This window comes from Ctenocephalides felis, unplaced genomic scaffold (assembly GCF_003426905.1).
Source record: "Ctenocephalides felis isolate EL2017-DRISC unplaced genomic scaffold, ASM342690v1 CF-g0.4_SCAFFOLD_00845, whole genome shotgun sequence".
NCBI classification, from domain to species: domain Eukaryota; kingdom Metazoa; phylum Arthropoda; class Insecta; order Siphonaptera; family Pulicidae; genus Ctenocephalides; species Ctenocephalides felis.
The window spans coordinates 88,814,118-88,828,427 of NW_020536999.1; the positions used below are offsets into that span (position 1 = coordinate 88,814,118).

General features: G+C 33.2%; 3 protein-coding genes across 3 annotated transcripts; 1 reads left to right on the forward strand and 2 right to left on the reverse strand.

The window, feature by feature from the left end:
* The first annotated feature begins 2,209 nt into the window (after positions 1-2,209).
* LOC113362897 (zinc finger protein 354A-like) lies at positions 2,210-3,205 on the forward strand. The gene has a single exon (XM_026605392.1). The coding sequence runs from the start codon at positions 2,210-2,212 to the stop codon at positions 3,203-3,205; it is 996 nt and encodes a 331-aa protein (XP_026461177.1).
* A 1,606-nt stretch (positions 3,206-4,811) lies between these two features.
* Positions 4,812-5,918, reverse strand: LOC113364241 (zinc finger protein 184-like). Its single transcript, XM_026606733.1, has one exon. The coding sequence runs from the start codon at positions 5,877-5,879 to the stop codon at positions 5,115-5,117; it is 765 nt and encodes a 254-aa protein (XP_026462518.1). The 5' UTR covers positions 5,880-5,918; the 3' UTR covers positions 4,812-5,114.
* A 2,544-nt stretch (positions 5,919-8,462) lies between these two features.
* LOC113362898 (gastrula zinc finger protein XlCGF57.1-like) lies at positions 8,463-9,659 on the reverse strand. The gene has a single exon (XM_026605393.1). The coding sequence runs from the start codon at positions 9,657-9,659 to the stop codon at positions 8,463-8,465; it is 1,197 nt and encodes a 398-aa protein (XP_026461178.1).
* Between the last annotated feature and the right edge of the window lie 4,651 nt (positions 9,660-14,310).

Genomic DNA, 14,310 nt, shown 5'->3' on the forward strand with positions numbered 1-14,310 from the left:
TCTTGAGTCTGCTCGAACAAACAAATGCATACTGCATTCCTGACAAGCATAAGGCTTCTCCCCGGTGTGCTGTCGTACGTAACAGTGAGTTTGTAGGAGAATTTGAATCCTTTTGAACATATTTTGCAAACATAAGGTCTGACATTGGAGTGTCGTCGTTTGATATGGCATTTTAAGGAGTCTCGTACCAAGAATTTGGCCCCACCTTGGTCACACATCAAATTTCTTTTTCTGTGGCATGCGTTAACATCGTGCACTTGTAGATTAGATTTGAATTTGATCTCTTGTTGCAGGTTTTGCACTCGTAAGGTCTAAAGTCAGAATGACTGATGATGTGTTGTTGGAGATTTTTGTGGGTTTTGAGGTCCTGCCGCAGATTTGGCACAAAAAGATTCTCTCCCAGGAGGTACTTTTTCTTTGATATCCCTTGGTCAACTTGTACTCTTCGTGGTCTTGAGATGCTTGTTGAGGAGAGAACTTCGAATAAATGTTTTGTCACAATATATACAAAATGTTTACGTTCACCGGTGTGCCGAACGGAATGGTTGTCCAAATGTCCTTTTGTCTTGAAGCCTTTCCACAAACGTTGCACGGGAATGGTCTTTCACCAGTATGAACACGCTCATGGACTTTTAAAGCATTTGAGGTTGCGTAATCTTCAAACATAACTCACATTTATGAGGCTGAGTGTGTATTCGTAAATGCTTGTACCTTTTGTCATATGTATCACATTTCTTGTTGCAATATTGCATGCAAGCTCCGGCAATGTGTTTGAGTCTTTCTCGCCTCCTCACTTGCTAGTTTCTTATCACATTGGTTACATTTAAGACCGTCGTAACTTCTTAGCAGGTGAGGTTTTTGTTTCAGCGTACTCTTCTTCTTCTTCAGGTTTGTAGTCTTCGTCCTCTATCATCAAAATCATCATCTCTATCGTCATGACCGTCATCATCATCTTTTATCAATCTCTGTGCCTTTACTTCAGGCTGTGGTTTGCTTTTTGACACAATCTCACTCAAAAAACTCTTCATCAGAGGAACTGTCATACTTTTTAGGCTTGGTTTCTTATTCTTTGAACCAGGTTTCGCCGCCCCGCTTCTACCTGGATCTTCACCGGCGTGACTTTTTTAGGAGAACTGTTGTTCCTGGTGGTGCGTTGGTTTTAGCATATCAATCTCTCCGCCTTCTTCAAGATTGACATCGACTTCGTAGAGCAAAGGGTTGACTTCCTCTTTGATATCAGCCATGTCGAGTCTCGTAACATCAGGGAAGGGATTAGTCTCTTCTTTGATATATACAGTATGAGTCTTACCTCTTAGTTTGTCCAATTCTCCTACGGAGTTTCGACATTTTTTCCAAAATACATAAGCCCTGTACAAATCCTCGAGGCAAGAATTACAGATGTATTTCGGGTAGTCGTCGTTTTGGGAGACATCGAGTGCTGTACAAGAAATAAACATTTTTAAGAGTATGCTCTCGCCATCGGCTATGTGACTTTGCTGAGTAAAGAGGGACTGGAGGTTTTTGCTCCCCAGACAAGCCCGACATATATCCGAGCTGTACATTTTGCTGTAATCCAACTCATTGACATTGATGTGGCTTAAATAAGCCTTCTCAATTTCGGCTAGTAAACTATTCATCGTGAATCCTTTTGATCAGCTTGTTACTTTCTTTTATGCAAACAACACATCACATCGTATACAGATATCCGAGTATATCGTATACTCGAACAATAAATGAAATACTGATTAAATTGTGTAGTAATAAAGGAACGTTATTCGATTGTATATTTATGTAAATAGCTTTGAGAAATAAATAAAAACAAACTTTTTCTAATACGTCATTTTAAGAAGCCGACGCCATGTTAAATGCATAGAACATAGAGGGGCTTCTACGCGATCTGTATAGATGCGCATGCGAACTGAGGAAAAAGAAATATTATATTAAATTTATAATCAAATGAATAAAACAGAATAATATTTATTATATTTTATTTAATATAATAATTCAAATCTTAGCGAGTGATTCAAAGTATTTTATTATAAACAAATACAAATACAAAAAAATCTTTGTCAAGAGCAGTCCACTCTTTATGTAAACAACAATATACTCTTTGGCCTCAAAGTTTGACAGGTCACGATTATCAAATTCAAATACACAAATAAATAAAAATATGTGAAAATATGTATTAAAATGTTAACAATTTATTACAATGGATTCTAATTCATCCCCAATTTGTCGTGCCTGTTTAGCTGACAAAAACCTACAAAGTTTATTCATCGAACAAAAACAATTATCAGAAAATGAGAATTTAATTCTAAAAATGTTCATCTCCTGTACAGCCCTCGAAGTGTCCCCAGACGACGAGTACCCCAAATACATTTGTGATTTGTGTCTCCATGACTTGTACAAGGCCTACAAATTTTGGACCAAATGTCGAAACTCTTTACAGAAATTGGATAAACTCAAAGGTAAAATACAAAATGTATATATTAAAGAAGAATTTAAGTCTTTAGGTGATCCAAAAGATGCTGAGGGGAATGTTTGTGATGATGATCAAGTTGTCATGGATGTGGAAAAGAAACATGTACATAAAAAAATGAGTAGTAAGGCTTTAAGGAAGACTAGAGTTAAGAAAGTTAAAGATGACCAGGATACTGCTGGTGTTGTAAAACAAGAATCAGATGATGTTATAGAATTGGACGTACAATCTAATCATTCTAATCACAGTTATCATGACGATATTGACAATACCAGTAACTGTGAATACAACATTCATAATGACATCAAAAAAGAGCCACAAGATTCACACGAGTGTACTATATGTAATAAAATCTACAAATCAGCATCTTATTTAAAAACACATATAAAAACCCACTCCATCAAACCATCTTCTAAGCCTCCACATTTATGCCAACTATGTGGTGCAGTTTTGTCCACCGGAAGAAATCTACAAGAGCACTTAGAATCCCACAGTGATTTAAGAAAATACGCTTGCAAAACTTGTGGAAAGTCGTACAAAACCAAAAGAACTTTATATGCCCACACTCTAATCCATGCAGAAGAAAAAAAACACGCCTGTGAACACTGCGGTCAGAAATTTTTCGTAAGGAATAAATTAATGTGTCACATAAAGCGCAGACATTCAGATCTTAAACCTTTGTTTGTCATTTTTGTTCCAAAGCTTTCAAGTTTCCCTACAAATTAACTGAGCATGTCCGGCAGCATACAGGTGAGAAGCCCTATGCATGTAAAGAGTGTGCAATGGCTTTCACTTGTGCTTCGAGACTGAAAGAGCATATGTTGAAGCATACGGGTATAAGGAAATATACTTGTCAAGTTTGTGATAAACGGTTTTTGAAGCCCCAACATTTGAGGGTGCATATGGTTACGCACACGGGGGAGTGTAGACATAAGTGTAAAATTTGTAAGAAGGCTTTTAAGTATCAACAGATGCTGAAGAATCATATGAAAGTGCATTGTGAAGAACCTATCATGTAAATAGAGAGAAATGTAATTGAAAAAAAAATTGATTTTGGAAATTGAAGTTTATGTTTTCACCAAAAAATCTAATTAGCTAATTTTAGGTCAACATTAGTCAAAATTTATATAACAAATAAACAAAGTTTTATATAAAATTTGTTACATTCTATGCTTTGACACATTTAAAGTTGTTCATCAATGGAAACATTATACAAAAACAAATATTATTATATCAAGTATTATTTATTATGTAAAATATTTATTTAATATATCAATATATTATATGGAGCAATAATTTGCTCGGAGATTATAAATACTTTTTTTATTGATATTAATTGGGTCATTATGCTTAAAATAATATTTCGCCTAAGATATAATATTTATTATTGCAAAAAAATTAAATATCATATCAAGATTGTTTAAATATCTTTTTTTTTAAACTTTCCTTAGCTTACCCTAAGTAATTGGCCAAAAATCGAAATTTAAAATTTTTGCATATCTTCACGTTTTAGAGGTTTCTGAACATTTTGTCATACCTAAAAAAAAATTAATGTGTGTGTATGTGTGACAAATAGTTGGTAGACAGGTAGATAGACGAATATGTAGACAGATAAACAGGTTGACAGGTTTTAGTTGATAGACAAGTAAATTGGTAAACAGGTAAAAGGGTGTATTGATAAACATGTTGATAGGTAAATTGGAAGACAAGTAAATCGATGGACAGGTAAATTGTTGAGCAGGTGAATTAGTAGACTGATAGACAGGTTCACAGGTAAATTGTTGAGCAGGTAAATTAGTGGACAAGTAAATTTGTTGACTGGCAAACAGGTTGACATGTCAACTGGTGGTCAGGTTAATTATTGTACCAGTAAGTTGGTTGGCTGAAAAACTGGTAAACAGATAGAGAGGTACACAGATAGTTATATAGAGAGGTAGATTGGAAGACAAAAAAACTGGTACACCAGATGTAACAAGTTTGCATTTTTGTTCAAATTTTTAAATGAAAGTTAAACATCTAATAAGATGATAAACGGACATACCAACTTTTCAAATATATTTTTTGTAATATATAATAATTGATTTTGATTTGGGAACTGTTTAGTTCTTAAGACCAAAAATGATTTTTTACAATTTTATACTAATTAAATAAGCCAATAAATGTGTAATAGTTTTTTTTATGGTCAATAGTTCCTGAAGAAGGACCTCGGATCACCTATATCCAAAATGTTAAATAATATAGTTGAAACAAATTGAGTAAATGATCTTTTGATTGATAAATAAATATAAAATCTTAATATTGTATTCATAATGAAGTTATCATAAAAGCCATGATATTTATTTATACAAAAATTACATAATATATTTATTTACATACAAAATTACTGTAATGTCCATGATTCAACTGAATCACTGTTAAATTAATTTTGCAAGTCTTTTTCTATAAATTATTTTCCTCTTTCTTATCACTATGAACTTTCTGATGTCTCTTCAAATTACTCGATGAAGAAAACACATCATCACACGTCCTACACTTATGAATCCTTTTCCCCGTGTGAGTAATCTTGTGCTCTTTCAAAGTATTAGCTCGACTAAACTCTTTATCACATATATCACATTTAAAAGAACGTTCTCGACTATGGATATTCATATGCCTTGTTAAAATTACTCATGAAAGAAAATACTTTATTACACAACTTGCACCTGTGAGCACGGTCCCCGGTGTGGGTGATCATGTGCTCTTTTAAATTATAAGGTCGTGCAAATGTTTTATCACATACTTCACATTTATGAGCCCATTCACCCGTGTGCACGAGCTTGTGTTCTTTAAGATGCCCCGATTGATTGAATGCTTTATCACATATATCACATTTATAAGGCCGTTCATCGGAGTGTGTGTTCATATGCTGTACCAGATTGCTTTTGAAACCGAAGGCTTTGTTGCATATGTCACATTTATGAGGACGGTCAGCCCCATGGACAACCATGTGTTCGTTTAAAGTATCGGATCTGGTGAAGGCTTTATCACATATTTTACATACATGGGGTCTCTTGCCTAAGTGGGTTCTGAGGTGGACGTTTAAGGAACTTGATCGTGCGAATGTTTTGTTGCAGTATTTACAAAGAAATGCCCTTTCACGGGTGTGGGTGACAATGTGGCTTTTTAGGTCTGCGGGGCGGTTGAAAATTTTGTTGCAGAATTCGCATGTGCGAGACTTCTCTTTGGGATCGAGACAAGATACATTTTGGTCTATAGGAGATTCGATTTGGTTTTCAGATCTAATACTTTCAAAATTATCCGAGACCTCCTTTTCGCAATCATACTCGTCTTGAATTTCTTCTATTGAATATTCAATCGGTTCGGTTTTGATTTTTGGCACAATTGTTTCTTCATTTGACATTTTAATTATATATATTGAGATTTTTATATGACCCACATAATTTACTAGGTAATTTTACAATTTATTTATCACATTATTAGTGTTGTAAAACTCGGATCAATATTTTGACATTTCGCTTTCAAACATGGCCGCGTCAATACCAACATTAAAAATAATAATTGCTCATGGCGCGAAGTTCAAATCGATTCAGAATATAAAAGAAATTAAATCGTGAATAAAATTAAACTAGTGGTGTATGGCATCGATCTTCACGAATTGAATGTTTTTTGGATCATTCAAATCGAATGCTCCGACTGGATTTCTATTTTCTGTACTCTTTGCTCCGTATCTCCGAAACGGCTGGTCCTGTCTTTTCCAAAAACGAATCACCACATCTCCCTATTAATAGGAATAGAATGTTTTTCGAACCATTCTTATCGGATGATTGGCACGCCCGAAAACGTGGGCTAAAAATTGTATCTTCACATACACACACATCAGTTTTTTCTGAGGTATTCCAAAATGTTCAGAAACCTCTAAAACGTGAAGATATGCAAAAATGTTCAACTTGTTGGCCCATTACTATAACTTAGCGAAGTTAGTAACAAATTGTGTAGTTAGTCACATTAGACTACCAAAATGCAATTGAAAGGGTTCACAAATTGTTAAATCAGGACCCACGGAATTCTGGGAAATTGTATACCAAAAAATACGTTAGCATTTTAATCATCAAATTTAGTTATATGGTAAATCTTTTGTTTTGTATTGCACTTGTTTAGTTAGTCACATGACTACCAAAATGCAATAGAAAGGGTTCACAAATTGTTAAATCAGGACCCACGGAATTCTGGGAAATTGTATACCGAAAAAAACATTAGCATTTTAATCAATAAATTAGTTAAGTGGTAAATCTTTTGTTTTGTATTGCACTTGTTTAGTTAGTCAAATGACTACCAAAATGCAATTGAAAGGGTTCACAAATTGTTAAATCAGGGACGAAAACTAATGAATTTTAAGAAGTTATATACCGAAAAAACATTAAAATTTTAATAATTAATAAATTAATTCAATGGTAAATCTTCTGTTTTGTATTGCATTTGTTTAGTTAGTTACATGACTACCAAAATGTAGTTAAAATGGTTCACAAATTGTTAAATCAGGACCCACGGAATTCTGGGAAATTGTATACCGAAAAATACATTAGCATTTTAATCATCAAATTTAGTTATATGGTAAATCTTTTGTTTTGTATTGCACTTGTTTAGTTAAGCCGGCCACAGACGTAACTGTATACTTGCGCAACTGAATGAATGCGCAACCAGGCGCATTTTTTCAGCGCCCACAGACGGTTCAAGTTTATGTTCAAGTACTTGCGCAAGCATATCACAAATGTCAAATAATAAATGTCAAAACATAACCTAAAAATATATCTTTTTTATTAATTTATGTATTTACAGCATCAGAAGAGAATTCAAAGTGTTTAGGGGGCTAATTTAATAACTTTTAATTGTCGATAACTTCATAAACTTGTATTATGAATTTGCTACAAAGTAAAATAAAAACGGGACATGTGCTGCCACACGCGGCCAACGAATGAACTTGCCGACTTGAATGATTGCGCAATTAAAATAATGAAAAAGTGCTCATGCCTACTCGCTTGCACCAGTCTGTCAAGTTGCGCAAAAACACTCCACAGACGCTACAGAATACATGCGCAAGTCGCAGGTTGCGCAAGTATACAGTTACGTCTGTGGCCGGCTTTAGTCACCTGACTACCTAAATATAGTTAAAAGGCTTCACAAAATGTTAAATCAGGGACAAAAACTACTAGATTCGGAAAAATTGTAATCAATAAACCACTCATTAAATTATTTAAATGATATATTGCAGGACTATAAACATTTTATGTGCTTCTTTAAAATTAGTTCTATATTTTTTGTTATTTGTTTACAATAAATTTGGTTTTCTACATTAGTATCTAATAAAATTAATTTGTATCTTTAAATATTTTTTTTTCATTAGTTTAATAATATGTTTTATATTTATATAGGAGATAGATATAATAAAGTAACACAGGACAGACTTATAACTAATTCCAGTACTTGTTTTTGCTTAAATAAATAATACTGTTTAATTATTCAACTAAGTAAGTGCAATTTTTGTTTAAAAACAAATTGAAACAAAAAATTTTCTCCAAAAGCAATTATTTTGTTGAAACAAGCAGAAAGTTCTTTGTATCATTCAAATCGAACGCTTAGTTCTCTCAAAAACTGCCATTTTTTGCACATTTAGCTCTGTATCTTTAAAATGGCTATGCCTGCCTTTGCTAAAAAATGATCACCTCTTCTCCCAATAATTACAAATTGAATGTTTTTTAGATCATTCAAATCGGATACACCGTTTACTCAAAAACTCGATTTGTATTTTCTGCACTATTTGCTCCGTATCTCCGTAACGGCTGGACCTGCCTTTCCAAAAAACTAGTCAGCTCATCTCCCTATCAATAGGAATTGAATGTTTTTTGAAGCATTCAAAGCAAAAATTTTCATTTTCGATTTTTGGCCCATTACTACCATATGGGAAGTTAATGAATTCCTCAGTCTTCTATTTCTCATCTTTATACAAAATCTTTACATCACTATGTGTTTTTTTATGCCTGGTAAACATATTTGACGATGTAAACCTCATTAAACAAACCTCACATTCAAAATCTGTAAAGTGTCTCTTCATGTGTTGTTTTAAATTGTCCGGTCGTGCAAAAGCCCTATCACAAACATCACACTTAAAATTCCTATCCCCGATATGAATTTTCATGTGTTTCTTTAAATACTTCTCCAAACTAAACTCCCTTTCGCATATTACACATTTAAAATGTTTTTGCTCTAAATGATGATGCATATGGGTCTTTAAACCTTCCATTCTCGTAAAAGCCTTATCACATCGATCACACTTATAAGGCTTCTCTGAACTATGAATGGCCATGTGTTTTTTTAAGTTAGTCGCAAGCCTGAAAGCCTTATTGCAAATTTCACATTCAAACGGCATCTCTCCGGTGTGTATGTTAGAATGATTCTTTAACGATTCTGAACGCACAAACATTTTACCACATATTTCACATTTATGAGACCGTTGTCCGGTGTGTGAAATCATGTGTTGAGAAACATGTCCCTGTTTGGTAAAGGTCTTTGGACATATGCTACATTGAAAGGGACGTTCACCAGAATGAGTAATCATGTGTTGTTTTAAGTTATTCATTCGAGTAAAGGATTTTTGGCATAATTCACATTCAAATCTTTTCTCACCAGTGTGGACAAGTCGGTGTTTTATTAGGTTGCTGGTGCTGGAGAATGCACGGGAGCATATTTCACAGGAATAAGGCTTTTCACCGGTGTGTATTCTGATATGTACAGCTAGAGCGTCTGCTCGCTTGAACACTTTTTGGCAGTACGTGCACGTGAAGGATTTATTTCGTCTGTGGGTGCTCATGTGAACTTTTAATTTGGAGGAGGAGGTAAAAGGCTTACCGCAAGTCTCACAGTTGTGAGATTCGGAATTGTCAGAAACTTTGGCATCAGAATAGTATTCAACAGCATGTTCTTCTTTGATTATTTGGTGGTCTCTAATATATGTTTCTGATTCATCTTGTGAACAATTTTCAGCACCATTTTCGTCTTCTTCTGCATAATCTAGAGGTTCTATTTTAAAATGTAATGAATCTGTTTGCTTAGATATTTCATTGTTCATATTATGAACATTTTGTAGATGTTCTGGTAGTGACAGAGAATCTGTTTCTTGAGCCATATTTAATTTTTTTTTTTATCAAGACATTTTGTGTTAATCAATGCATTGTCAATCAATTGTTTCTATAACAATCGTCCATCCATTTATCTTTGTATGCTTTCGTAATCATATTTAGTTTCTAGCATATATATTTTAATCATTTTTATTTCTTTAAACTTATTTATAATTTATAAATAAAACAAATATAATAAACAACTTTATCTACTGTATGTGACATCTGTCAAAACTGTCAAACATGGCGTCGTATTATTATGTCAAATGTCCCAAGTGTGCCAACATTAACATTTGAATTTTTGAAGTAAAACTTCTTTAGGCGCGATATGGGTGTAAAAATTTCTTTAGGCTACACGGGTGTAAATCCGTACAAATGCAACGAAAATGCCAACGTGAAGTTGAACACTACGACGCCGTAAGCGCTGATGTCGCGAGTATCCACTCCCGTCATGTCATGCGTAAGTCGAGCGCTAAACCCTATATGAACTTGCATTAATTGAATCACGTTTTTTTACAAAAGAAGAGGTTGCTGTATTATGTCTTTATGGAATAAGACTTTTCTTAGAGAATAAATGTGTCATGGAATCTAATAAATTTATATTGAATCTCGTTGAAGACAAAATAATATCTACTGCCACGGATATTTGTGTAGGTTGCCATTGGACATATCAACAATCATACATTCGTCAACAGTTTCACAAAAAATCGGTTATTGATACCGGGGGTTTGCCGTATGAAATAATTTTAGTTCTGAATAAATTTTACATAATAACAACTAATATTGATGTAAGTGATGGCTTAGCTAATGGTTGTGTAGGAAAATTAGAGTACATAGAACGTGGCGATAATGATGAACTTCTACGTTTATGGTTTGAATTTCCTGGTAAGATAGGTAACAAAATAAGAAGAAAGCTGCACATCATATTCAAACTCTTAATATCAGTAGGACAGCTGTGCCGATTCTTAGGAAATCTTCATCTATTCCAATGAATAGAAATAAAATCATATTTGTCAAAAGAAATCATTTTCCTTTAGTGTCTGCTTGTGCACTCACAATACACAAATCACAAGGTGGTACTTTTGATAAAATTGTATATGAATACAATAAAACACATAATCAGCAGCTTCTATATGTTGCATTATCACGAGTTACCAGCATTAATGGATTGTTCATCATTTCTAAAACAACGACAAAAAATTTTATTATGGAAGAAAACGGCCAGCAGGATTAATGGACTTAAAAACGGAATTCAAAAAACTTTCAACTTGTAGATTAATAACACAAGAAGAAAAATTGAGTGAGATAATAAGTTTGAACGGCATTTCATTGCTTTCCTTTAACTGCCAAAGTTTACGAGCTCATTTGCCTGATCTGCAAGATAAAGTGCTACAAACGTTGTACGTTTTTGTTATTTTCGGAAACTTGGATTAATAATGAACGAATTAATATTCAGAACTATTACTGCGTTACTCAATACAAACGATCAAACTCAAGAGCAGATGGTGTAGCTGTCTAATGTCTATCATTCATGTTCAGATACTCTTCATAATGCGACTCCTTTGCAGTTTCTTGCGCCAACGATATTACTGGGTATTCCTAATGAAATTACACAAGTAGGTAATATTGCAGTTGACCGCTGTGTGAACACACAGAATCAAACATTGATTATAGTCGTCCTTTAAATTTCTCCCAATAAAAACATATCAAATATTATTGAATTGAACATCAGCAGTTACTTCATTTTTCTAATGAGGGTGCAAAACTTTTAAACACTAATCACAACGAGATACCATTAATTCTTGCTGGAGATTTTAATGTCAATTTTCGTTCAGAAGAATCTCAACCATTAATTGATTTTTTAAATAATAAATTTAATTTAACGATGAATAATTCTCCATTTGATTCAACCACAAGATATGGCTCGACTATTGATGCTGTTTTCTCCAGAAATGTACATAGTTTACAAAGCAAAATTTATGTCTCTCATTTTAGTTATCACAAACCTATTATATCATATATGAAATATGATAGCAATTAATCTATCGTTGTTGTTTTAAACTGTGTTATTGATGTTATGTGATTATTAATAAATGATTTTTAAAATTCAAATATGATGTTTTTTTATTTTTATCTTAATTGCCTACTCATACAATATTAAAAGTTTTACTTCAATCGCGTGTGATCCTTACGCGCACTCTTTTTTTTTATTGATTTTTCTGCTACAAATTAATTATTTAAACTGAAATTTATATAATATAAATAAAACTTCTGTAAATAGCATAAAGTATTAAATTCCCGAAGGAGTAGTTTGTTTCGCCAAAAAATTCCATTTGTTAACTTCATGTTTATTCTCGACCTATCAAGTCATTCTGGATCGAATGAGACCAAATTTGAAAAAAGGTTGTGTGGGCGTGTGCAAGTGAGCCGATTTTTAACGACTTTTTCTAAAAAAATGGCTGAACCTATTTCAAAATTTTAACTCGATGAGGAATTTTTATCAATTTTACGTGACGATCGGCGGAGCAGTTTCTTAGTAATTAACAGAAAAGTTATAAAATACGCTTTTTTATCTATGTCTATAAGCTTGTATAAATAAGATATTTTTTTCAAATTTCCAAAGGAGAAGTTCGTTTTTGCCAAAAAAATCTATTTGCTAACTTCATGTTGATTCACGATGTTTCAAGTCATTCTGGATCGAATGGGACTAAATTTGGAAAAAGTATGTGTGTGTATATGTATGTGAGTCTATTTTTGACGACTTTTTCTTAAAAAAAATAGCTAAACCGATTTCAAAATTTTAACTCGATTTTGCGCAACGATCGGCAGAGCAGTTTCTTAGTAATTAAGAGAAAAGTGTAAAATTTTTTGTTCAAGTTCATTCAAACTAAAATTAAATTACTAACTTCGCCAGGGAGAAGTTTATGTTTTTAATTTAATTTGCTAACTTCATTTATTCTTACGTTTTTTGTAAATTAAATAAAAAATCGAATTTTTTTTTTTAAAAACAATCGTTTCGTCAACATAAGCAAAAAGTTTCTTAAACCATTCAAATCGGATGCTTAGTTCTTTCAAAAACTGCCATTTTTCGCACATTTAGCTCCGTATCTTCGAAACGGCTCGACCTGCTTTTGCCAAAAACTAATCATCACTTCTTCCCATCATTACATATGGAATGTTTTTTAATCATTCTAATCGGATGCTTCGTGCTCTCAAAAACTTGATTTCTATTTTTTGCATTCTTTGATCCGTAACTCCGAAACGGCTGGACGTGCCTTTTTCCAAAAACTAATCAGCACATCTCCCTATCAATAGGAATGGAATGTTTTTTGAACCATTCAAACCGGTTGATCCATGCACCCGAAAACCTGTACGAAAAATTGTATCCATACATACATACACACACACATACATTTTTCCTGAGGTATGCCAAAATGTTCAAAAACCTCTAAAACCTCTAAAACATAAAATATGCAAAATTTTTTATTTTCGATTTTTAGAGATCACTAGAAGGGGGCGTTCATTAATCACGTGAGGCTTTTAGGGGGAGGAGGTGTTTGACAAAAAATCACAAAATATATTATGGAGGAGGGGGGACCTGAATTTTTTTAAAAAATCTATCCTTCCATCCAATAACATTTTCAAAAAAAAAAATACAATTCGATTCTTTGGCGATTACCATAAGGGGGAGTCTATAAAGGGTTTGATAAAAAATCCCCAAAATATCACGTGGTGGGACTGAGGGGTATAGTAGATCACGTGTATTTATTTACTACCTGAATTTTGAAAAAAATCTATCCATCGATCAATAACATTTCCAAAAAAAAAATCTAAAAACTCAAATTTTTTCAAAAAAATCCAAACATTTTCAAAAAAAATACAATTTTTACATTTTTTCTCGTGACTAAAAATACGCGTAATGTTTAGTGAGGGGGAGGAGGGGGGTAATTTGAATATCTCTAAAGGGGGGGGAGGTAGTAAAAAAATCCTTAAAAAATCGATCATGTGATTAATGAACGCCCCCTAAACTTTACTCTACAGGAAGTTAATAAATTACTCCAATAAAGTATAAACGTTATCTATATTTGCATTAACTATGTTTATTTACATAATCATTAAATAAACTTTTATATAACAAGTAACTCATTTCTCACATAATAGCTAGCACTCCTTTCTCCTTTTTTTATTACATATTTTTCTTATTTATTTAATGTTGCTTTACAGAATGGGAGAGCATATGACGTTCTAACTTCTGCGCTTGTCCAAACCCTCGACTGCATATTGAACATTTGTGTGGAAAATCTCCATTGTGACTACGCATATGTACGTTTAATGCATGCACTCTAATAAAAGCTTTATCACATAGTTCACATTAAATCGTGGTTCTGCATGTGTATTCTTGTGCATATTATAAACAGACCTTCAGTTTGAATGTTTTGTTACAGATTTCACATTTAAACGGACGTTCTGTGCTATGAACAAGCATATGCGTTTGTAAATGCTTCGATTGTTTGAACCTCTTATCACAAATTTCACATTTATGTGAACGTTCTTCACTATGACAAGTCTTATGTCTCGCCAATGAGCCCGAATCTTTGTACCTGCCATTACATTATCAGGTGTAAGGACGTTCTTCGGTATGAACATTCATATGTTTTT

Coding starts and splice junctions, on each gene's coding strand:
- LOC113362898 (XM_026605393.1), bottom strand. CDS start 9,659: ATGGCTCAAGAAACAGATTCTCTGTCACTACCAGAACATCTACAAAAT.
- LOC113364241 (XM_026606733.1), bottom strand. CDS start 5,879: ATGTCAAATGAAGAAACAATTGTGCCAAAAATCAAAACCGAACCGATT.
- LOC113362897 (XM_026605392.1), top strand. CDS start 2,210: ATGGATTCTAATTCATCCCCAATTTGTCGTGCCTGTTTAGCTGACAAA.